Raw genomic sequence first — 24339 nt, 5'->3', positions numbered from 1 at the left:
GATAGGTCAGGGGCCTAGCCAAGATGACAATTAGCTATCAATCGACAAACGCCAAGTTGCGATTGTCGTTTTCCGTCAATGATAGTCATGTTGGCTTGCAGTGGCGGATTTGCAGTCTTTGCCGCCCTAGGCTCAGACCCTGTAGCCGCCCCTTCAGCATCAGCACCCATCATATTGACTACATTTAGGTCAGGCAACGAAAAGGTATAGAGGGAAATGCTTGGGACACATTTTTAACTTAGTAGGTAACTTTGTTTGGACTCGTTAGGAGGTGAAAATATCAAAAGTCCCCGGCCGTAGCCCTTGAGCGCGGGTAGGGTGGTTTGATTTGAAGGTTCCATTTTTCGGTTTTTCGCTTATAATATCTTAGAAACTATGAGTCGTTGTGACATGATCATTATACAAAATTATACTACGTTAATGACTTTTGATTGGAAACCTTTATTGCACAATACATGAAGGTACAAATGAAACAATATTTACATAAAGCCTAAAAATAACAACTAAGTAAAACTAAATACATGTTAAGTATAAAAACATTACTTTTATTATAAACGCTATTATTTACCGATAATTATGAACCATTTAACCTAAGTTGATATGCCAGTTAAAAACTTGATTAACATAATTAATTGATTGACATGCTGAATAATTAAACGAGGTAATTTCTGAGAACGCTGATTGCTTTTATTAAAAAATTTTGATTCGATATTGGGTCAATGGTAAAGAAATTAAACGTAGTAGTTAAAAAGACATATGTAATTCATTACGTCATTTCAAATTGGGGGGGGGGGGTCTGATCATCGGGTGATGGTAGCATTAGCATGACGTAGGAGGAAACGGGGTCATTCGAAGCATAATTTTTGGATGATTTTAGGAGGGGGGTCACAAATCGCCAAAATAGATGACGTCATTTATGAACAGCCCCTAGGTACATAATATTCAATTATATCGTATTTACGGTACTGAAATAAAACAACAAGTCCAATAGAGTTGGCAACTGTGAAAGGTTTTTAAAGATGGCGCTAGCATAGGTTTTACCTGCGTCTAATTTTGTTCTGACAGACAAGTCTCCAAAGCCAGGATCCATTTCACCTCAAAAAAACAAGTTGTACCTAAACACTTCTTAAACGTAGGTAAAAAAAAACTTACCTAACTTGTTTCCTCTCTGCCAAAACAAGTGTTTTTTAGTTCCGATAATAAACACATCAACATTCACTTTTGCACCTAATTTACTAATAAATTTTTTCATTAAATATTGTTACGCATTCATTATAAATTTATAATTCGATTGGTAACTTGAAATTTATAGGAAAACTAAAAATATATTCACCGATTATTTAGATAATGCTAAAAACTAAAACATTAGTATGACTCACAACAATTTCAGTTTCTCAAATTCGTCGTTTCAATATCTAAAGCCACGCGATTTTTTTTTTAATTCTAAAGCCGCGTGAAACTTTTTAAATTCAAATTCTAATAGGAACTTTTTTAATTCAGTCTTTATAAGGCACGGAGTTTTGGCAGACGGCGACGCTTGCCGCCGTCTCGCGGATTATAGGTAACGTAGCCTAATTAGTTCATACTACACTCCACTGCAGCACACTCGCACACACAAGGCTTCTTTCATTGACATAGATATCTAGGGACTGGCTTTACGGGCAATAATAATGAGGCATGACAGGGGCCAGTACAGCGGTGTGAAATCGCTACAACGCGATTGGTTGATGAGTACGCATCACGCGCGCGATTGGTTGACGAGTTCGCATTACGCGCGCTATAGGTCGCAACTAGTTGCGTTAGAGTGCACGATTGGCTGGAATTCGTGAGTAACATCGCTGAACTAGTACCATAGTGCCCCATTAGACCATCCATAGATATTATATGTCAATGGCTTCTTTGAATATCGAACACGATAATACCGCTCTACAAACCTCAACGATATCGCATGCGATTTTTGATACATTGCGGCGTTTGATCGATCGAGCTAATTCGTTGCTCCTCAGTAGTCGGCAGTGTACCGCAAATCGCATTTAATTATCGATGACGTCTGTGGGGCCTATTATGCAATCATATCATCAGATCCAGTTTATGCGCGGGGAGCTACGGCGAACATCATACGTCTCTCTCATTACAAATTGTCTTTTTCTCTTTTTTGTATAAAAATTGTAAAAAAAAATTGTATAAAATATAAACATCTACAACTAATATTCTGGGGAGGAGCGCTGTTTACCCTAAAGTACAGGTTATACCTATTTAGGAAGCAGAGTTTCTAGTCTTTAAGGCAATCACTGTAATATGATGTTTATAAATAAATTATTATTATGCTTATTATTACCTGCGTCCTGAGGACTATCGCGAACATTGACAATAAAATTTCGTTATTTACCTCTCTTTCGTTCGCTACATAGCTAGCGCCGTAGAAGCTTGCATGTTTTTAATGTTTGCTTGTGTGTAAAAAACCTCTTATCTTATCAGTTATCATTATATTAAATCACGGGAAAAATGCTAAGTCCCGCCCTTACCTTAAGAGACCAGAATAAATTTTCTACGTAAGTGTACTTTCTATCCAGCTATTGTCTGAATCCGAAGGAAAGGAACATACAACCGTTTGAAAAGTGCTATACTTACACCCTTTTAGCATTCTAACGTCAACATATGTATTGTACAATACACTTTGTACATGTCAGTTATGGCCATTATAAATTGACCTCTATAATTGCAAAGTACACTGTTAAGATCGGTTTTCCTAGGATAGCGGTGCCGTCATATATTAGCGGCCGTCTCCATACTAAATAATACGGCTAAATATGGATGACGTTCGTAGTATTTTTATGGAGACGGCCGCTATATGACGGCACCGCTATCGGAGGAAACCAAAGCTTTAGGTAAGTGGATAGGACAAAAATGAACAAAACACTATCGGCGTTATTCATAAACGTCTGCTAAAGTTAATTAGCTGATGATCGTCGTTTGTCCCTCTCTATGGCATATCGACAGATAGGGACAAACGACGATCATCAACTGATTAAGTTAGCAGCCGTTTATGAATAACGCCATATAACGACAATCCGAAGACCAAGCTTCAATGGTTTGCTAGTGGCAACGCCCTCGGCAAGTACGTTAAATAGCCCACAGTAACTCGATATGCGTATCGACGGGGCTTGGGTACATTGACTTGGCTTGCTACCACTTTCTTAACCTTTTGGACGCCAATGACCCATATATCCGCACCGTAGGTTCAACGCCAAAGACCGATTAATCGGTCACATATCACAGAGCAACATAGACCTACGTGCATATGCATAAAGTTCAATTTCAGTTTTGACACTTCGGTGACGTGGCGTCAGCGTGACAGTTTTTGTGTTTGACACGGCGTCGAAAAGGTTAATTAAATATTGGTCAACCAGGTGCGGACACAAAAATGCCAATTTTCGAAGTTAGTATACGTGTGGACGCTAGATGGGGTTGGCGCCAATTATTTTCCTGATCAAATCGGTCGATTTGCCTAACTCGTCTGGAGACGGCTTAACCTTTTCCACGCCGTGTCAAACACAAAAGCTGTCACTCAGACGCCACTTCATTGAAGTGTCAAAACTGAAGTTGAACTTCATGTATATGCACGTAGGTCGATGTTGCTCTGTGGTCTGTGACCGATTAATCGGTCTTTGGCGTTGACCCTACGGTGCGGATATATCGGCCATTGGCGTACAAAAGGTTAAATATCACAATGAAAGGTGGGTAAATGCATAGTTGGAAATTATTACAAACAGCCGAAGCTATTATCACGATGCCGGCGGACTGTTTGTACGGATTGTTCATACAATATGGTCAATATGTACAGTCGCCATCAGATATATCGGAGCAGCCAAGGCGTTCACAAATATCTGAACACGCCTCTATTGTCAAGGCGTTAGAGTCGTGAAATATTTATGAGCACCTGGGCCGCTCCGATATATCTGAAGGCGACTGTACGAAATAGGCGTAAAATAAAACATATCCATTAATTTATTGTGTTTATTCCGTAGTCAAAATCGTAAAAAACATATTTCATTACATAAGTTTATATCATATAGCCTATACAGCACCAATTAACGAACAAATCAAAATACTTGTATACGTTTCAATATACTTGGTCAACCAGATCTTGTCAGTAGAAAAAGACGGCAAATATGAAAAATGTAGGCGCGAAGGGATATCGTCCCATAGAAAATTCGAATTTCGCGCCTTTTTACTGACAAGATTTGGTTGACCAGCTATAAAACATAAGTTTCAAGAAGTTTAATAGTCTGTCAAACAACTTTATCACTAAAAAAAGGCGCGAAATTCAAATTTTCTATGGGAAGATACCTAACCACCACCCAAACTTCTTCGCGCCTACATTTTTAAGTTAAATCTTCTTTAGCGGCGCTGTGCACTTTTTGTGATGGGGAAACAATGTTAAACTCGTGACAGGTGTCACGTGACCGTAAGACGTAAGACGGACACGTGACCTGATCGAAAAACTGTTACTTCAATGTCATTGAGTTTTTCTTTATTGATTTGAATGCCATCTAGTGAGTTTCCCTCTAACTGGTATTAATATAACTCGAGTACTAACAGTGATGTGCTTAGGGGTTTCAAGTAATGCGACGAAATAACGCTAGATGGCGTTAACCTCAATTATACATACCTAGTGCTGCAGACATTTTGCACTAGTCATTGAGTTTTCACTTCTGGCGGCACTCCCGGAGTGCAACCCGTTTTTTTATATTTGCCGCTTTTGGTCTACTGACGGAAATGGCTTGACAGACTATAATTTGTTTTTGAAGAATCAAAAGGACTAGTAGTAGAAGTTTTCTGATTTGTTCGTTTAGTTATCTATACTAAGTTTACTGTACAAACCCAATCGAATTATTTCATGAAAATAGTAATAATAAATTCTTTGGAATGCATTCTAGTAAAGAATAAAAATATAATTAGGTACAGTCAGCAGCAGAAGTTGCTACGCGGGCGAGGTGTTCAAAATTACCTTGACACGCTTTTACTCTCTTAACAATAAAGTCGCGTCAAGATCATTTTGAACACCTCGCCCGCTTAGCAACTATTGCTGCTGACTGTACAGTGTACATGCTCAAGTAAAATAAATTACTTTTAAAAATGCGGAATCTGAATTAAGTATATTGCGACATCGGTAAATTGCAGTTTAGGTCAATAGACATATAAAACCGGCCAAGTGCGAGTCGGACTCGCGTTCCAAGGGTTCCGTACATTAAGTCCGACTCACGCTTGACTGCACATTTCTAATAGCTTTTCCTGTCATCTATAGGTAAAGAAGCTGGTCAAGCAAATCTTGTCAGTAAAAAAAGGCGCGAAATTCAAAATTTTTATGGGACGATATCCCTTCGCGCCTATATTTTTCTGCCGCCTTTTTCTACTGACAAGATCTGCTTGACCAAGTATATTTTATGTATTTTTTTTTAATTTTAGCCCCAGTAGTTTCAGAGATAAAGGGGGGAAGGGTCGGACAGACAGACAGACGCACGAGTGATCCTATAAGGGTTCCGTTTTTTCCTTTTGAGGTACGGAACCCTAAAAACGATCATGATGCCATGGCACTCTTCTGCAGCAGTTTTTCTCATAGGTGCCTTCCGATAAATTGAGCCATGTCGGAACCCCCGTCAGCTATCTGACTGATAATATTTGCTTTTCTACTCGTTGACTGCAATGCTTTAAGATAAATTAAGACTTCGTATACCAAAGTGAAATCGCATACTTTTTCACTATGGGACCCCAACTCAACTATAATATTCATTTCGATACAGTTTAGTCAACTATAATATTCATTTCGATACAGTTTAGTCAACTATAATGAAATTGACCAATCGAAAGCGCGGAGCAAGTACCAGGGCCTCATGAGTTACGAGAAGATGTCGTTGACCAACCGGCCGGGGGCGCGGGGCGCGGGGGCCGGGTCGCGTACGAGTATGAAGGTATCGCGGCTGCTCGCGCATCTTAGCTGTATACTTCTGGTTTTTTTACCTACATATATGATTCTTCTACTAGTTTTAAGTATTTTTTGTTGACTCGTAGAAAAAGTATTGTATACAATAGTGATATAATCAAGCTTTTCAATCTCGTACCTTACTTAGGGTACTCGACTGAAAAGCTCTCCATTATATCACGATTGTATAAAATACTATTGTGTGCGTATGTGTATGCATAATGTTTGTTGTAGTGTGCGTGACAGCAACAGACGGCGCCTTCGCGGCCTGACTACGCGGACGGATCCTAAAGTGTCATTCTATGCAACTTGCTAACTATGTAAACAAACCGCCATATTGGAATTGTCTCTGAATGATGAATTTACTAGTGATTTTTATTTACATAGTTAGCAAGTTCCATAGAATGACATTTTACATCCGGTATCGGTGGGGACAATGTGAGAACGCTTTTGGGGTCGTCCAGAAATCATGTGATCGTTTAGAGGGGGGGTGGGGGTAAGGAAAATATCACGAATTAGCACGGTGGTGGATCAGAGAAGATATCACATGTAATTTTTTTTTCAAAGCGGGAAAGCCAAAAACAACAATATTACTCAAAAGTTTAAGCAGACCAAATATAAATCCGCTCTATTTTATATCAGATTTTAACGATGCCTGTTTTTGAGAGATATATACGCAATGCAGAAGAAACGACATTAGACTTGCTTAGCGTCTAAGAGTACCCTAATTATCACGTGATCTTGTGGCATGGGGTTTGAGTTAAAATCACTAAATATCACCAAGGGGGTGGAGGGGGGTCAAAAATAGGCCAAATATGATCACATGATTTCTGGACGATTCAGTCAATAGGGATGTTGACACATGTTGAATTTTATAACAAAATCTAGTAAAATAGATAGCAAACGAGCAATTTATCACAATAATGTGGATAATAAAATAAAATATTGAAAAATTACAAAAATACAGGACCTGAAAGTTTCAAAATTTAAGTTTTTTTTAACTTTCAAAAACGATAAAAGTAAGGGTACCATTCGATTCCTTACATTTCACCGAAAAAAAAATTGTATAGCAACTATATACATAAACGCAATATTTCACCGACAAAAACGCAATTTTCTTGTTTTGTCCATACTACAACGTGGGCGATGACGTCACGGCCTCTGGCCGTTTTGTATAGGGCGTTTCGCGAGTGAAGTGCGACTGTCGGACTTTGACTACAATTTCTGACTTTTGTGTTACTTTAATGCAATGGGTCCCATATAGACATTTGATCCTAAAAATAAACCCGATAGATTGATACCATAACAAAAATTAGTCATGTAGCCTATTGCTAGGGCTTCGAGCGCGACCTCTATTGGTGCGAACGGTTACAGATCGAGTACTCGGTACGAACGGTTACAGATCGAGTGCCCGGTACGAACGGTTACAGATCGAGTGCCCGGTACGAACGGTTACAGATCGAGTGCCCGGTACGAACGGTTACAGATCGAGTGCCCGGTACGAACGGTTACAGATCGAGTGCCCGGTACGAACGGTTACAGATCGAGTGCCCGGTACGAACGGTTACAGATCGAGTGCCCGGTACGAACGGTTACAGATCGAGTGCCCGGTACGAACGGTTACAGATCGAGTGCCCGGTACGAACGGTTACAGATCGAGTGCCCGGTACGAACGGTTACAGATCGAGTGCCCGGTACGAACGGTTACAGATCGAGTGCACGGTACGAACGGTTACAGATCGAGTGCCCGGTACGAACGGTTACAGATCGAATGCCCGGTACGAACGGTTACAGCTCGAGTGCCCGGTACGAACGGTTACAGATCGGGTGCCCGGTACGAACGGTTACAGATGGAGTGCCCGGTACGAACGGTTACAGATCGAGTGCCCGGGACGAACGGTTACAGATCGAGTGCCCGGTACGAACGGTTACAGATCGAGTACCCGGTACGAACGGTTACAGATCGAGTACCATGTACGAACGGTTACAGATCGAGTGCCCGGTACGAACGGTTACAGATCGAGTGCCCGGTAAGAACGGTTACAGATCGAGTGCCCGGTACGAACGGTTACAGATCGAGTGCCCGGTACGAACGGTTACAGATCGAGTGCCCGGTACGAACGGTTACAGATCGAGTGCCCGGTACGAACGGTTACAGATCGAGTGCCCGGTACGAACGGTTACAGATCGAGCGCCCGGTACGAACGGTTACAGATCGAGCGCCCGGTACGAACGGTTACAGATCGAGCGCCCGGTACGAACGGTTACAGATCGAGCGCCCGGTACGAACGGTTACAGATCGAGCGCCCGGTATGAACGGTTACAGATCGAGCACCCGGTACGAACGGTTACAGATCGAGCAGGTAGGGCGAGTCGAGAGCCCCGAGGCCGGCGGCGACTCCTCCCTCGTTGGCGTCCGCGAGCTTCGTGCGCAGCATGTGACCCACCTGCCGGTTGCTGTAGATCTTGTCTTTGGATCTGGAAAAAAAATCAGCGATTAAAAAGTAAAAACAGTGAAAATGACAACTGTAAATAAAAATACTAAACACTGGAAGACACATAATTAAATATTTTAATTAAAACAACTAAGAAACAAATCAAATTATTTTATGAAATATTTTTTGATTAGTGTTTTTAATGTAGTTTTTAAGCAGTCACACTACACACACACACACTACTATACAGGGTGTCTCATTTAAATCGGTCAGTATGGGAAAGTCTGAAACTTTAAGACATACGAAGATCTGTTCTTAGGAGCCATGTCATCGATTTTAATAAGAAGAAAAACTGCATATGCTGTATATCTATCTAATCTAATACCTTTAAACTAGCAATTCTTGTTTATTTGTTTATATATACATATAAAGAGTGCTTCCTGTAACAGGAGCAATAAATTAAACTGTAGGATGTACTCCTCAAACGGACCAACATTTGTTCAGCAACTTTTGAAAATAACTCAGGTTTTGATTTTTATTACACTTTAAAGTTTATTCTAAGACGCAATGTATTGCAAATTTTGTTATGTTTAAAGACTTTAAAGCGTGACAAGCAACGTCAAACACACTGATGTCAGCGTACATTGAAGGCAATATTTATTTTGTATGAAAAAGAGGAAGTCTAAAGGATTCATAATTTTTAAAAGTTGCTGAACAAATGTTGGTTAGTTTGAGGAGTACAGCCTACAGTTTAATTTATTGCTCCTGTTACAGGAAGCACCCTGTATATATTTCGGGGATCTCGGAAACGGCTCTAACGATTTCGATGAAATTTACTATATGGGGGTTTACGGGGGCGAAAAATCTATCTAGCTAGGTCTTATCTCTGGGAAAACGAGCATTTTTGAATTTTTATGTGTTTTTCGAGCAAAGCTCGGTCTCCCAGGTATTAAATTATAAACTGAATTAGATATCATCATCAGAGGTCGGCGGGGGTGAGCTATTTTCCTTATAATATGACGTAAAACATCAAATTATACACCAAATCAAAAGTGACCAAGTCCACCGGTGGCCGAGGCGGGAATCGAACCCGCGTCTGCAGCTTACGCGGCAAACGTCCTGACCGCTAGACCACCCGGCCACCGGACCCGGTTTCAGTTTAAAAAAATACTAAAGTTTAAAGTAGGTTAGCTGGAAGAGATCCCTTATAGGGATAAGTTCGCCTTTGTACCTAAATATATGTGAATTTCATTTGAACCTATTTTTGTACAATAAAGTGATTTACTACCACTACTAAAGTAAAGCTAAAGTCTGCTCCTCGTAAACTTTGTAAGCAGGTTCGACAATGTATATATTTTTCGACGATCCAGTTTTGAGAAATGTTCCAAAATGACGGAGCCGACGGGGTTCTCAAGGTGTACAGGTCTCAGAGCTGGTATAGTTACCCGATGATGACGCCGAAGATCCCCAACTCGGAGACCAGGTCCGTGAGCGGCGGCGGCACCGGCCCGCCCGGCCGCACCACGTACCCGGACACCTGCAATAACACGACATTAGTGTAAGGCCTGAGTGGACGCTCAAGTTGGGCGTGCGGCGTGCATGTTAAATGCAAATGCAAACGTATAGTAGCGGCCTTAGTGCACGCTGCTCACATCACGCGTGAGCCCACAGCCACGCTGCACGCCCCGCCGAACGCTCCGCTCCGAGCGTCCACTCAGGACTTACACTTAGGGTATTTGACACATGTTGAATTTTATAACTAAATCTAGTTAAATAGATAGAAAATGAGCAATTTATCACAATACATTGGAAATTTAAAAAATATATGGGAATAATACAAAAATGCAAGGCCTTAAAGTTAAAAAAAAAATGTTTTTTACTTTCAAATAGGAAAAAAATAATGATATCATTGGATTTCTTAATTACATTTTATTTAAAAAAAAATTGTACAGCAACCAGCATATACATAAACGCAATATTTCACCGACAAAATCGCAATTTCCTTGTTTTCCATACATTGAAACGGCTTCTAACGTTACATGGTGACGTCACGATGTATTGCCATTTTGTTAGAAGCGTTTCGTCAGTAAAGTGCGGGTGCCAGACTTTGATCATCATTTGTGACTTTTGTATAGCTTTAAGACAATGGGTCCCATACAGACATTTGATCCTCAAAGCAAACCTGATCGACTGATACCATTCATAAAAAAATGTCAAATACCCTTTTATAAAATTCCGAAGTGAACAAGGCCTAGGAACTAGTGTCAATATTACACTCCAGTTTTAGAGTCCCGTAGGAACATCCAAACATCAACATTTATTCAGCAAATATGCCACAAGGGCACTTTTACACGTCAACATGGGATTTACATACAAGCAAAGAAAAACACATCCCACAAAACACATTTTCATGTAAAATGTTGCCAAGACGAAACCATAAGGGTCGCACTGTCAAAAAGTAATGAGATCTCTTGTAGAACCAAGCTTCTAACTCTACAAGCCCTAACTTCACAAACTCTGCACCTTAGTCAAAATATGTGACTCGGCCGTTTCGCTACCGTTAACAGTTTCAAATATAAATGTCGAATGCTGTGTTTTAAAACCCAAAACATTTAGCGGCAGCAACAACCCCATGTCATTAATTATCTTTGCGCAAAATTGAAATATTTAACTTTTTTAGCATTAGTTTGTAGCATTTCAGTTCATATAATTTTTACATCGTTCTTACCCAAAGTGTTTCATTTGTTTTGTTTTATTTAACTTTCTTCTTTTAATTACGGGTTTATCCATTTTATTAGTTTTTTCCCTCTACGTGTTAATTTACCTCTATTCCTTATTAGCCTTAAGTTAATTATAAGTTAGGTCCCCACTGAAAATCAGCGCTGCGGCTTAGCGTAGCATTACACTGAGTGGGGGTCCTTTTTAAAGTCTACCTCTTTTATATATCTTATGTAATTAACTGGTTTAGTTTGACGTAAATAAATCTATTTTCTTTCCTTCTTTCTTTCTTACATGGGCGTGAGGTGAAAAAAATATTCTATTCATTACTTTTTATTATAAAATAGTTCTTGTAGTAACGAAAGGTGTAGAGTTAATATGTGTAAACAAACCAGCGGGGGTAATATCCGCTCCATAAGTATGTATGCGGCTCGCTCGCGACTGTGTCTCATCCGTAGTAACGCTTCGCGAACAGCTCTATACAAGTTATATAATACTCACCAGCGGTAGCTTGGGCCTTGCCCCGCTGCTGGCGGCATCCTAGGTTAGGTTTTTTATAATGTGTTTATACTTATGTATTTTTTATTGTTTTGTAAGTGTTTTTATATTTTACTTTTATATTCATATTATAAAAACCCTAGCCTAAGAAGGATGATGAATAAAATAATAATACTCACCAGCGGGGGTAATATCCGCTCCATAAGTATGTATGCGGCTACATATATAACTTATACAGTAAAACCCGCTTAAGACGATTCTGAAGGGACCTAGCAAAAACAGCGTCTTAAACGGGAAATCGTATTAAACGTGAAAAGAAACTATGATAGCGGTGATAATGAGTGAATTAAATTTAAGTGTAGGTAGGTATATAAATACACACGGGGTTAAATAATCTAGGAATTCTAACGATACCCTCAACTAGAAAGTCATGGAGTAACTGACTGCAAATAAATCTGGGAGCGATAGCTTGCACTGCGTGGTCCATAACGGTCAAGCAGATGGCATTCTCACGCAGATAAAGACCCGACAAAATATATTAGACAAAACCAAAAAAACCTGTGGTAGGTAATAAACACATTAAAAAATATTGCCTAACGGCGTTTTGCGAAACAATACGACGGTTATGTCCATAACACAAACGTGCAGATGGTGCGTAACGGGACGGGTGATTAATATATAGAAGGCGTATTAAGCGGGACGCGAGTCCTATTAACCGTGAAAAAATGTATGAAAACAGGCCTAAAGTTGCAGGGACCGGCGTAAAATGGCGTATTATGCGGGAAATCGTATTAAACGTGATCGTATTAAGCGGGTACTACTGTATAATACTCACCAGCGGGGGTGATATCCGCTCCATAAGTATGTATGCGGCTCGCTCGCGACTGTGCCTCATCCGTAGTAACGCCTCGCGTATGTCGGCTCCGTACAAGTTGTTGCCGCCGCCCTCTCGCTGAGGTTTTAGCACGAACCTGACCACAAACAAATACAGATAATGAGGATTCGTGCGCAAAGCTAAACCAATATGGGGCATTATCTATGAAAAGGGACCTTATTGTCGATGGCGCTTACGCCGCACAGCGTCACGCGACATTATTTACTATCGGAGCATTGTTAATAATGGCGTAAGCGCCATCGACAATATGGTCCCTTTTCATAGATAACGTCACATATAAAGCTGTAGTACCACGATCCCGACTATCGGGTCGTCCGGCCTGGGAACGAAGTCATAAAATACCCGATAGTCGGGTTTTGGCACTGAATGTGTTTAAAGAGTGGTGGTAGGTTGGTGGTAAGGGCTTGCGTCCCTTTTCATAGATAAATTAGATAATGTCCCATATGACGATTTTTTGTGGCCTGGCGCGGCTTGTTTGGCTGGGTGGCAATGAATGTGTTAAGGTGAACTATACGAGTGGATGAAAGGTAGGTACAGTCAACTAACCGTTCAGCGTCCGCCAGGGCCATCTCGACCGCTCGCTCGCCGCTGTCGTCAAAGTCCAGCGAGTACAGTCCGGTGAAGATATCGCGCACTCGGCCCGAAATAGCGCCAGCACCTACAATAAATGACACAAAACTTTACATATTTTTTTGTGCAGCTAACTATTATTTGTAAAAAAAGGTTACAAATAGGTACATATTAAACCAAAAATCAATTCTCTAATCGCTATAGCATTGATTTGCTACCTAAGTGTAAGGCCTGAGTGGACGCTCGGAGCGGAGCGTTCGGCGGGGCGTGCAGCGTGGCTGTGGGCTCACGCGTGATGTGAGCAGCGTGCACTAAGGCCGCTCCTATACGCATGCATTTGTTTAACATGCACGCCGCACGCCCCGCGTCCACTCAGGCCTTACACTCAGGAGGTGAGGTGAGGACTAAGTGATAAAGGTAGAAATACAGTGACTATCCCCTACGTTTTAGGGGAGGAAAGCCAAGAGTTAGGGTCGGGGGCACCAAATTGTTTGTCATCGTTTCATAGTAAACCGCCGCGCGCCGGGTGTCGTTGATCAGTCTGTCAATTGCGGAGGGTGACCCTTACTATAAAACTTCTCATACAATGAAATTTAACGAACTCTTTAACGAAGACAAACAGTTTGGTGCAACCGACCCTAAATCTCGTGGGTATTTGATCAACTCAGTACGACCCAAGGAACAATCGTGCCAAGCGGCATCGACTGAGACAAAAGTGCATAGGTTTGTGTCAAAATTGCATAAGTGGTTATTGGAAAAAGCTTTTTATTCAGTACAGGAGTTATTTTTAGACATTTAAGAACTATTTTTATTCTTATTTTATTATAGTTGACTTTTGCTTAATTTGAAATATTTTATCAAGATTTATATTAGTGATTTATATTTGCACTGTAATGCCATCGCATTGAGTATATGATATTATGTAAATAGTTTGTAAATAATGTATAGTACAATATAGGTTAAAACAAAACATAATTTGCATGCCTAGATTATTGGCGAAATGTGCTGAACTCGCTAAATTGCATGTTACTACCACATTTCTAGCAAATAAATTTCTATTTCTATTTCATACTGCTCCATTCATATCTGGCGGTCTAGCATGAGTTGCGTTCTCACGCGCGACTCCATACATCTGGCGCGACTTCAAGTTGTGCTAGACCGTCTGATATCTGCATTTACTTCCCCTACTATTGCCAGCCTTCTGTTAATAAACGGCTTCGCTCGTCCATACATACAACATACTCGGACGTACCATAAAATGTATCATCAACATAGTATAAAACAAAATCACTTCCCGCTGTCTGTCTGTCCCTATGCATGCTTAGATCTTTAAAACTACGCAACTAGTTTTAAAGGTCTAAGCATACATAGGATAGAGTTATTCAAGAGGAAGGTTTATGTATAATCATTTTATTCTTATCAAGAATTTATGGCATCTGACAATAGTGATAACGAGTATAACGACTGAGAATTAATTTTACTAAAACCAATAATTTTGTAATGAATTACATATCTATCTACTTAATTGACTAGATTTTATCATCCTACTATGAGATGCCCACATTTTATAAAAACAAGTAAAACGCCAAAATTAGACGTATTCAATATTTCTAGATAAAACTTTTATTATAAATGCGTCGTTGCGTGAAATAATATAACTTTAACCATCCAAACACCTAGGTATGTAAGATTTTTTTTATTAGGTCTTTATTTTTCGATTTAAATTAACTTGTAGTCACTCAGGCCTGTAAAAAGGCCTTTAATTCCATTGTATTTTGAATCTTTATTGACTTTATTTGTTTTGGCAAGTTTTTATTCCTAATGGTCGGCTAATTATATAATATTATATTTAAGGGAAAAAGTTAGTTGACTACTGGGTGGATATTTGTCAGCTAAAGGTGCATGGTTAGATTACCTAGTCGGGCAGGTTTGGTATGATGGTATGGTATGATCAAATTTGAGAATTGCGATAAGTGGCAAGGTTTAGACTTCAAAAATTCGCTTAACGTACGCTTGTACTGAATAAACACCCTTTAACTTAAAACTTGCGCACCGTAAAAATAACATACTTTTTGATTTCGTTTTCTTTCAAATTGAGTTAGGTTTCACTGTATTCACGAAGTCTATCGAGAGGAATACAGTAAAAAAATATTATTTCCTTCGTATTTGGGTAGCTACCGTTCCTCATTCACTGTAAATACTCGGAAAACACACAGAAACTGTAACTACATCGGATAAATTCGATTTTTTATAGCAATAAAAAATATTCGAATATTCGAAACCTGAGCGGCCGAATATTCGAATATCAAAACAGGTCGAATATTCGACAAATTCGAATATTCGAATATTCGAATTGCAAGCCCTATTTGTAAGGTAATTTTAAGTATTTAGTTATTAAGGTCAACTTGCCATACCTTATTCAGGGTCCATGCTGTTCAATTTAATTTAAATACCATCTGTACCTGTAAATAAAAAGTCGTTACCTAGGAATTGTTCGAGCGCGCCGGGAGCGGCTAGCGCTTGCTGGACCTTCTTCGTACCAGCCAGCTGGTAGTGAATGGACGGACATTTGATGGCTCTGTGGACAAGAAGAGCTGACGACTAATAAACCGACCAGAGCTATGTTTAATCATTAGTGTCCGACCGAAATAGAATTTTTTGCCGAAACTGAAACATAAGTGTAAGGCCTGAGTGGACGCTCGAGTTGGGCGTGCGGCGGGGCGGGGCGTGCGGCGTGCATGTTAAACAAATGCGCACGTATAGGAGCGGCCTTAGTGAACGCTGCTCACATCACGCGTGAGCCCACAGCCACGCTGCACGCCCCGCCGAGCGAGCGTCCACTCAGGCCTTAGTGTAACACTAGTTCGGCCGAATGATTTTTATGCCGATACCTGTACAGACAAACACAACAGCAAGAAAAGAAGAAATCAATAAGTGTGTCACGAAATGGACTCAACTCAGCATAATGCTAGCTATAAAGCCAGCGCTGGTCTTCCGTAGGGCCCATTCGGTGATGCCACGACAGACAACACATAAAGCTACATATTAAAACACTACAAAGATACACAAAAGGAATAATTACGAAAATAGAAAATGGGCGTCTTTTTTAAAGTTGTCCCCTACACTTTTACTTCAAATTTATGTTATTTCTACTCAGAATCACGAGCTCTTTCTATCCTAATAGGAGAAAAAAAGTGTCCCAAGGTTTTTATTTCCATTCCGTCACCATTTTTCATAGACTTTGTATGGCGGTCGCGGAATGAAAAGATCGAAAAATGTATGGAAATTTTGGGACACTTTTTTTCTCCTATTAGGATAGAAAGAGCTCGTGATTTTGAGTAGAAATAACATAAAAAATCCCAAATTTGAAAAGAAAGTGTAGGGGACAACTTAAAAAAAAAACGAGATAAGATAAATAATTAAGAAAACAAACAAAACAACATAATTGTACTTGTAACCATGGCAATTCCAGGTTTAACCGGTTAACCCCGGGTTAGTGGAATGGGGCAAGTGGCCCTAGTAATCATACCTATGTAATACATTCATATGATATAATATAACACAATTCAAATAGATTTTTACCGAATAATGAGTTTAAATACCTAAGTCCAGCGGCGGTAGCACGGTCACATTTTTATCGCTTGTCACCATGCCGGTCACGTTCTAGCAAGTATGTAAAAGTGCAAAAGTGACGTGCATAGTGACAGGCGATAAAAATGAAACCATGCTGCCCCGCAGGTTTAGAAATACTTACGTGGATCGCTCTACCCTGAGCCTCGCATCCCATTCCTTTTGAGACGGATACTGCGCCGGTTCATACCCAGATCTGTAGTACACCACGGCGACCACTTTACCGTCTCTGAAACAAACAGGTACATTATAAGCAGATACCATCTCAACTCAAATACTACTGTGGGTGAAGACTCGTAAGTTATCATTATTCGGTCTCACTCGTACTTGCGGTCTCTAGCGATGCGTGTTGCAACTTCCATACACATAGCACATAGGCGCTTCTGAACAAATTTAGTACGGGAGCGCGACCGATTATGTTGAGTTGCGACCATAATATTAATAAGGACCTGTATTTGTGCAAATTATAAATATTTATATAAAATAAGATTTACGGGTGAACCTGAGCTATTATGGTATAAAATGAGAAGGGTGGCTCACCAGTGGGACAAACAATAAGACAAACGAAAAAGTTACAGCAGTACTTACAGCATTAATTGTTTTTTGTCGTTAAGTGACGCCTCTTCGAATATTTCATTCAGTGTTTTTCTGTATATCTGAAAGCAACAAAATGACTTATTAATTTTCTTCTCACGTATCTTTCTACAACAATCGGGTTATGTTCTTTGGATGATGAACTATTTCGAGCAGTTGTTTCGTCCTCCCATTTCCAGACATTTACTTAACACAAAATATTCTTCGATTTTGTTAGCAGAGTACTTGAATTAGAAAAATAAAATAATGATCTATCTACCGTGTATCCGATATCTCAAACTCATGGAGTTGGTCGTTGTACGAGTTGTTGTCGAGGGTCGAGCAAACAGGTCGCAAGCCTCTATAATGCCGGGTAGATATTTGAGTTATTACTATTAACTCACTATAATGTCGGGCCTAATCTCTGATATCTCTAATTCATGAAGTCGTTGGTCGCAAATGTTACATTACATCTCGACCAACAGGTCGCAATCCTCTATAATGCCGGGTAAATACTTGAATTACTGTCAACTTACTATAATGTCGGGCCGTGTCTCCGATATCTCGAACTCATGAAAGCGCTGGTCGCAGATGTTACATAACATCTCAACCAACAGGTTGCAAGCCTCTAAATAATGCCGAATAGATACTTGAATTACTATTACTGTTTACTTACTATAATGTCGGGCCTAATCTCTGATACCTCTTATCTTAACTTAACCCATGAAATCGTTGGCCATTACATAACATTTCGACCAACAGGTCGCAAGCCTCTACAATGCCGGGTAGATACTTGAGTTACTACTGTTTCTGTTTACTCACTATAATGTCGGGCCGTGTCTCCGATATCTCGAACTCATGGAAGCGTTGGTCGCAAATGTTGTAGGACACTTCTTCGACCACAAACAAGGCCACTGAACCGGGCACCCCGAACAGATCGTAGGCCTCTGTGATGCCGGAGCAGAGGCCGGATAGGGCCTTGTTCTCTGGCATCTGAGGAGGTGAAGTTTAGCGTGAGTCCCGTCAGATGGCGATTATATATAATTCTTAGGAAAAAAATCATAAAAGAAAAAGTTAGCCGCGTAAGTTTAGGGCTGCCATCCGTGCGGGTTTCCCCGGATTTGTCCTAGTTTGGAGACCGTCCGGGGGGGAGTGTGGACACTTTTTAGAATAAAAAATAAAGCGATTGTTTTTTTTTATAATATTATATTCGGACGTCCGGAGAAAAGATGCCATTTACGCCAAATGTCCGGGTTTTTTAATCTATGTCCGTGTTCGGCGAATTTAGAGATGGCAGCCCTACGTAAGCTGAAGACGCGGGTTCGTTTCCCGCCTCGGCCACCGGTGGAATTGGTCACTTTTTCTTTGATGTATGATATCTATTTCAGTTTATAATTTTATTTATATAATGTATCGTATAGTAGTGCGACTACTTTAAAAAAATTATGAAATAATTAGATATGTTCCTTAAATTAAATAATACTAACGTTCTTTATGAGATCACCGCATCCCAACTGCCGCAATATGTAGCTGTAAGTAAAGAATTATTAAAAAAGTCACAAGTATTTACGAAAAAGCATTTTAAGAAGACACTTTGTGTACGAATTCCGAGCAAACAATTATGTAGGTGTAGGGGGTAATTTCGTATGTCGGATAATTCCGAAAATCAACTAAGTTTCCATCATAATAAATAAGAGTCTCTTTTCGGTTTTATCCGACGGTTTTAAACAATTATATATTATAATGTAAACATTTATAAAACTAACTTACCTACTTAACTTATGTACGAAATATCATTTGATATTTACCAGTCGCTTTTCGGTGAAGGAAAACATCGTGAGGAAACCGGACTAATCCCTAAACGGGCCTAGTTTACCCTCTGGGTTGGAAGGTCAGATGGCAGTCGCTTTCGTAAAAACTAGTGCCCACGCCAATTACTGGGATTAGTTGCCAAGCGGACCCCAGGCTCCCATGAGCCGTGGCAAAATGCCGGGACAACGCGAGGATGATGATGATGATGATGTAAACATTTATAAAAAAATGTGTTTTTCAATTTATTTTGAATGCATGTTACTCGAAGTAGGTACGTTCACAAAGCTGCCTCACTAAAGCAGAGACGCTTTCCAGATAGATTTACTTACATTGATCCGCGTGTTGCTATCTCTATTGCACACGCAGTTATATTGCTTTCCCGCCTATGATGCCGGTTGTCAATGTCACTGTGCGAGTTTGACAGCAATATAATTATAAGCGTGCAATAGAGATAGCAACAGGTACCTACTCATGTACGAAAATCTATCTGGAAAGCGTCTCTGCTTTACGCAAAACAACCATGACATTAGAAAATCAGATTGAAATAGGAATTGCGAGAAATACGATAAATATATAAACAGTATCATAGTTATGTAGAAAACGACCAACTCCATTTTTTATCAATGCAGAAAGCGACCAAACCCACTGAGTTAGGGTGTAAGTCACTTTGACAAAAATAAAAAGTTCGTCGCTTTCTAAAGAACTACGGTATGAAGTTTTCGAATGTCATTTACGGTTGTTATGAAAAGAACAGTTTACTGATAATGATATCGTAAGTAATAAATACTAATGTTAGAAATTCATGCGACAAATAGGTACAAACACTAAAATCGTGCAAAACTACAATAAACCTGCATCTACCATGAAAAACTTAAAAAAATAATGATAGAGAAATACATGACACACACTAGGAAAAAGGAAAATACAATAACAATCAAAAATACAAGCGAAATAGCTTCACAATAAAAGAAAGTTAAACGTAATGATAAAGTGATCTAAGTTCTAAGAATATTTTGATATGTACCAAGCATGTTCATGTCCACAAACTGAGCTTAATAACGTTAAATGACAATAATGGCAATATTGCCAATAAAATGCAACATTGTGAGTTTAATTTTGTCAAAATTACCTAATAAGGTCAATGTGGAGAAAGACCGTCTATCAGGTAAGATCAGGGAAGAGGGAACAAGCTCTTTGGTCGCTTCTAACTCTTGCTTTTGTATGCACTAGCGACCCGCCCCAGCTTCGCACGGGTTAACAAATTATACATAAACCTTCCTCTTGAATCACTCTACCTATCCATTTAAAAAAACCGCATCAAAATCCATAGCGTAGTTTTAAAGATCTAAGCATACATACAGACGGACAGACAGGGAAGCGATTTTGTTTTATACTACATATGTAGTGATAGTGATACTCCAACTAAATATGTACACAAGGCCAACCTTGTGTACATATTTAGTACCAATATACCAATATCGGTAGAGCAGAAGGAGGAAAACCCTTTTTTTCTGTATCTAAGCTAATAAAGTACACAAATACGAGAGTTCCCAACCAAGAATGTTATATCCGGTCTTTCCCGCATTGAGCTTAAAGGGGCCCAAATATTACCAGTTTGCCGGACGATATCAGCCTGTCAGTTAAACGCAAAAGGTGACAGTTCCGAACATCTGACAGGCAGATAACGTCCGGCGGACTGGTAATCAGTGGGCCCCTTAACTTTAAAGAAAAAGATAACTCAGTATATATTATATAGATTAACATTGTTGAATATTTGCATAGACTAGGAATCCTCTAGAGAGAGAGAGAGTTTAGAGCAATTATTTCATGTAACCGATGCTGCCAAAAATACTGGGGTGCGGAGGACGAGGTGAGCGAGTCCCGTGCCGTGATTGGTCCGTTCAAAGACACGGACGTCACACAAAGACACTTTGACTCGAAAATGGAGTAAAACTACCGTATATTTGTGGCAGAGGGGGTAGCGTTACTATGCTCAGTCTGGAGGATGTCTTGTCTGTGAATATTTGTCTACTTCCTCTAGTTTCTACGTATCATTGTGTCGGTTCACAATGGATAGTAAAGTAAACATAGCAACAACGATAACATTTACTAACTACATTTTCAAAACAAAAATAATGTACACTAAAATCCACTGAATTATGAACCTTAAATCTAAATGCCAAGGTCGATAACTGCATTTAATGTACTTGACTTAAGCTGTTATGTTTTAGCTCGATGTATGTGAACATGCCAGTGACAATATCCTATGTTTACAAAATAAATGCTATTCTGAAACTAAATGCTAAATTCAACTTTATTTTATACAATACACGGTTGAAATTCTAAAAGCGAAGATGCAGACTAGTCTACGTCCCATCCATGCATTTAATGTATAAGTCAGTTAAGTCTATTGTATGTCATAATGCGTTGTCAAATTGCCTATTTTTCATCTTAGATATATTTTTCAGTATCTGTTTCAGTCTTGGATGTTTTCTTCTTTTATTTTAAAGTAATTATCAATTTATTATTACGTTCCTATTAATTGTAACTGTTTATTATCGTCTAATTTAAATAAATTTTAAAACTGAAACTTGTAAATTCTTTGATTTATTACATGATGATGGTATTACATTTTGTCACTAAAATTAAATTGAGAATTGTCATCTGACAAATACTATTCACCATTTTTAGGGTTCCGTAGCCAAATGGCAAAAAACGGAACCCTTATAGATTCGTCATGTCTGTCTGTCCGTCTGTCTGTCCGTCCGTATGTCACAGCCACTTTTCTCCGAAACTATAAGAACTATACTGTTGAAACTTGGCAAGTAGATGTATTCTGTGAACCGCATTAAGATTTTCACACAAAAATAGAAAAAAAACAATAAATTTTTGGGGTTCCCCATACTTCGAACTGAAACTCAAAATTTTTTTTTTCATCAAACCCATACGTGTGGGGTATCTATGGATAGGTCTTCAAAAATGATATTGAGGTTTCTAATATCATTTTTTTCTAAACTGAATAGTTTGCGCGAGAGACACTTCCAAAGTGGTAAAATGTGTGTCCCCCCCCCCCTAACTTCTAAAATAAGAGAATGATAAAACTAAAAAAAATATATGATGTACATTACCATGTAAACTTCCACCGAAAATTGGTTTGAACGAGATCTAGCAAGTAGTTTTTTTTTAATACGTCATAAATCGCCTAAATACGGAACCCTTCATGGGCGAGTCCGACTCGCACTTGGCCGCTTTTTCTATATAGAAGAGTAATCTAATGTCACCTTTACAGCAATCCTCAGATGACGATCCAGCAGATGTGCTATAAAGTGACAATGACAGTTGACAATTTTCATGGCGCCTATTTCACCAACTTGACAATTGTCACCTGACACTGACAATTTTCTGTACATACCTGGGTCAGTACGCACCGACGGTTAATAGCGTCAATGTTTCTTCGTTGGACCAGCAATGTACGGTGAATTGTCATTGTCAAGCGACAATGATCAGCGTGGCGAAACGGTGACTTGAATATTACTCATGGTTCCTGCTTCGGACTTATCGTTTTAAATTGTATACATATTTGTAGTAAATGTGTTTTAATACGCCTTTGTCTTTTACAATTAGTCCTGATTTTTTGTCAATATATAGGTGAACCAGGATCTATTGAGGGTGCGCCATGTTGCGGAATTTCACTGGAACTAATTTTTTCATACTACACTGAATTGTCACCCTATACATGAGAATAACAGCGCCCTCTTGACAATTATCATATATTACTGGTCAGGCTATACATACATATATACACAAATACATACGTGACATCAAGTGATTGGTACGTCAGAGAAATCCAAAACTGCTAAGGAAACCTGAAACAGTCTGTATGAAATGATAATCGCAATATTTAGGTCGGCGCATGTACTGGGGATGTTTAACCGACTTCAAAATGAGAAGATCTCTTCATTTTAATTCGATTTTAACGAATAACTGCATGGCATTTTAATTATTAAACTATTCAGTACCTACCTCACATCAAAGCTTATTTACATTTTCCGTTCCATAATAAAAATTTTGTTTTGTAGTTGTTCCCTTCCCTTAAGTAAACACAACAACATTTCCTGATTTTTCTTTTAACAAAACAGTTCTTAATCTGTATTTTCTGTATAATACAGTAAAATATTTTTACAGCCCAAATAAAATTCTGATCAAATTTTGTCTCAGTAATTAATTATCCCTCTAAATGCAAATAAAACTCGCTCTGTTAACAGATTTTGTGATTTGTCTTTTGGTTTATGTACTTGGTTGCATCGATCTATCTTTCACTTTTGAAATCGGTTAAATGATTTTTGAAAGATGTGTACCCTAACCAACCCGGCAACGACTGGACAACGGAAAAGTGACAATCGGGTAATTCATCGTCATGCAATAACATGTACATTGTAATAAATTATGCGAATATAATTTTACTATAGGTATTTCAAGTGGTAAGGTATAATTAAACATGTATATTGCGGAAAGTTTTAATTTGTAAGACATAAAATCTGTTTTATGGCGTTGTTATTTGTGTTTCATAGGATTTTAGAAGACTTTCAGTCGTACCTGAATATAGTCTATTTTGTAGTCTGTAACTAACTATTAAAATATTGACGCGTGGCGTTACTAAACGTTTATTTCACCAACTTGACAATTATCATCTGACAATGACAATTTGCCCTACATTTCTAGGAATAGGAATCAGTTACGGCTGGAATCACGTTCATGACAAATATCTTCGACGACTTTTAATATCTCATACACAAATGTATAATAAAATAAAATATATAAAATGAATCTTGTCAATTGTGTGGATATTTCTCTAAGACGGGTCGATTGCATCAGTTTGTAATTCGTTAAAATTTGCTTGTAAAGTTTAACAATGCGTGATGCAAACCGCCTTATCTGTAAAATTAAACATACACGCGGCAAAATTGTAGTCCATTGCAACAAGAGCCTCCCGTACAAAGTAGGTTGTATATTGCCCGTATTAACGGACCTATTAAGAGACGTTATGTGTGTACATGTTATTGCACGTCACGGACAGTGCGGGCGTGGCAGGTAACATCTCTCAAGTGTTGCCAACTCAACAAAGCACTAAAATACATGCACGCAAACATAACAACTATAACTTAATCTACAAAAGAATACACAAATTAAAAAAACACTTCCAAGCCAAGCAAACGGTACCAAAA

General features: G+C 39.1%; 1 protein-coding gene across 2 annotated transcripts in view; it reads right to left on the bottom strand.

The window, feature by feature from the left end:
- Positions 1-24339, bottom strand: part of LOC134657812 (glutathione synthetase-like) — a 44356-nt gene that overhangs the window by 7821 nt on the left and 12196 nt on the right. The window contains exons 6-14 of one of the 2 annotated variants that reach the window (XM_063513381.1): positions 18790-18832; positions 18125-18295; positions 17318-17385; positions 16854-16958; positions 15583-15677; positions 13076-13187; positions 12470-12605; positions 9864-9955; positions 8332-8461 (exon numbers count right to left, since the gene is read on the bottom strand). In XM_063513381.1, the coding sequence (XP_063369451.1) occupies positions 8332-8461; positions 9864-9955; positions 12470-12605; positions 13076-13187; positions 15583-15677; positions 16854-16958; positions 17318-17385; positions 18125-18295; positions 18790-18832 (952 nt within the window). Of the gene's footprint in view, positions 1-8331; positions 8462-9863; positions 9956-11528; positions 11610-12469; positions 12606-13075; positions 13188-15582; positions 15678-16853; positions 16959-17317; positions 17386-18124; positions 18296-18789; positions 18833-24339 lie in introns of those variants that run through there. The other variant, XM_063513380.1, reaches the window with a different exon arrangement.

Source organism: Cydia amplana, chromosome 21 (assembly GCF_948474715.1).
Source record: "Cydia amplana chromosome 21, ilCydAmpl1.1, whole genome shotgun sequence".
NCBI classification, from domain to species: domain Eukaryota; kingdom Metazoa; phylum Arthropoda; class Insecta; order Lepidoptera; family Tortricidae; genus Cydia; species Cydia amplana.
This window is presented reverse-complemented; position numbering and strand designations above follow the sequence as displayed.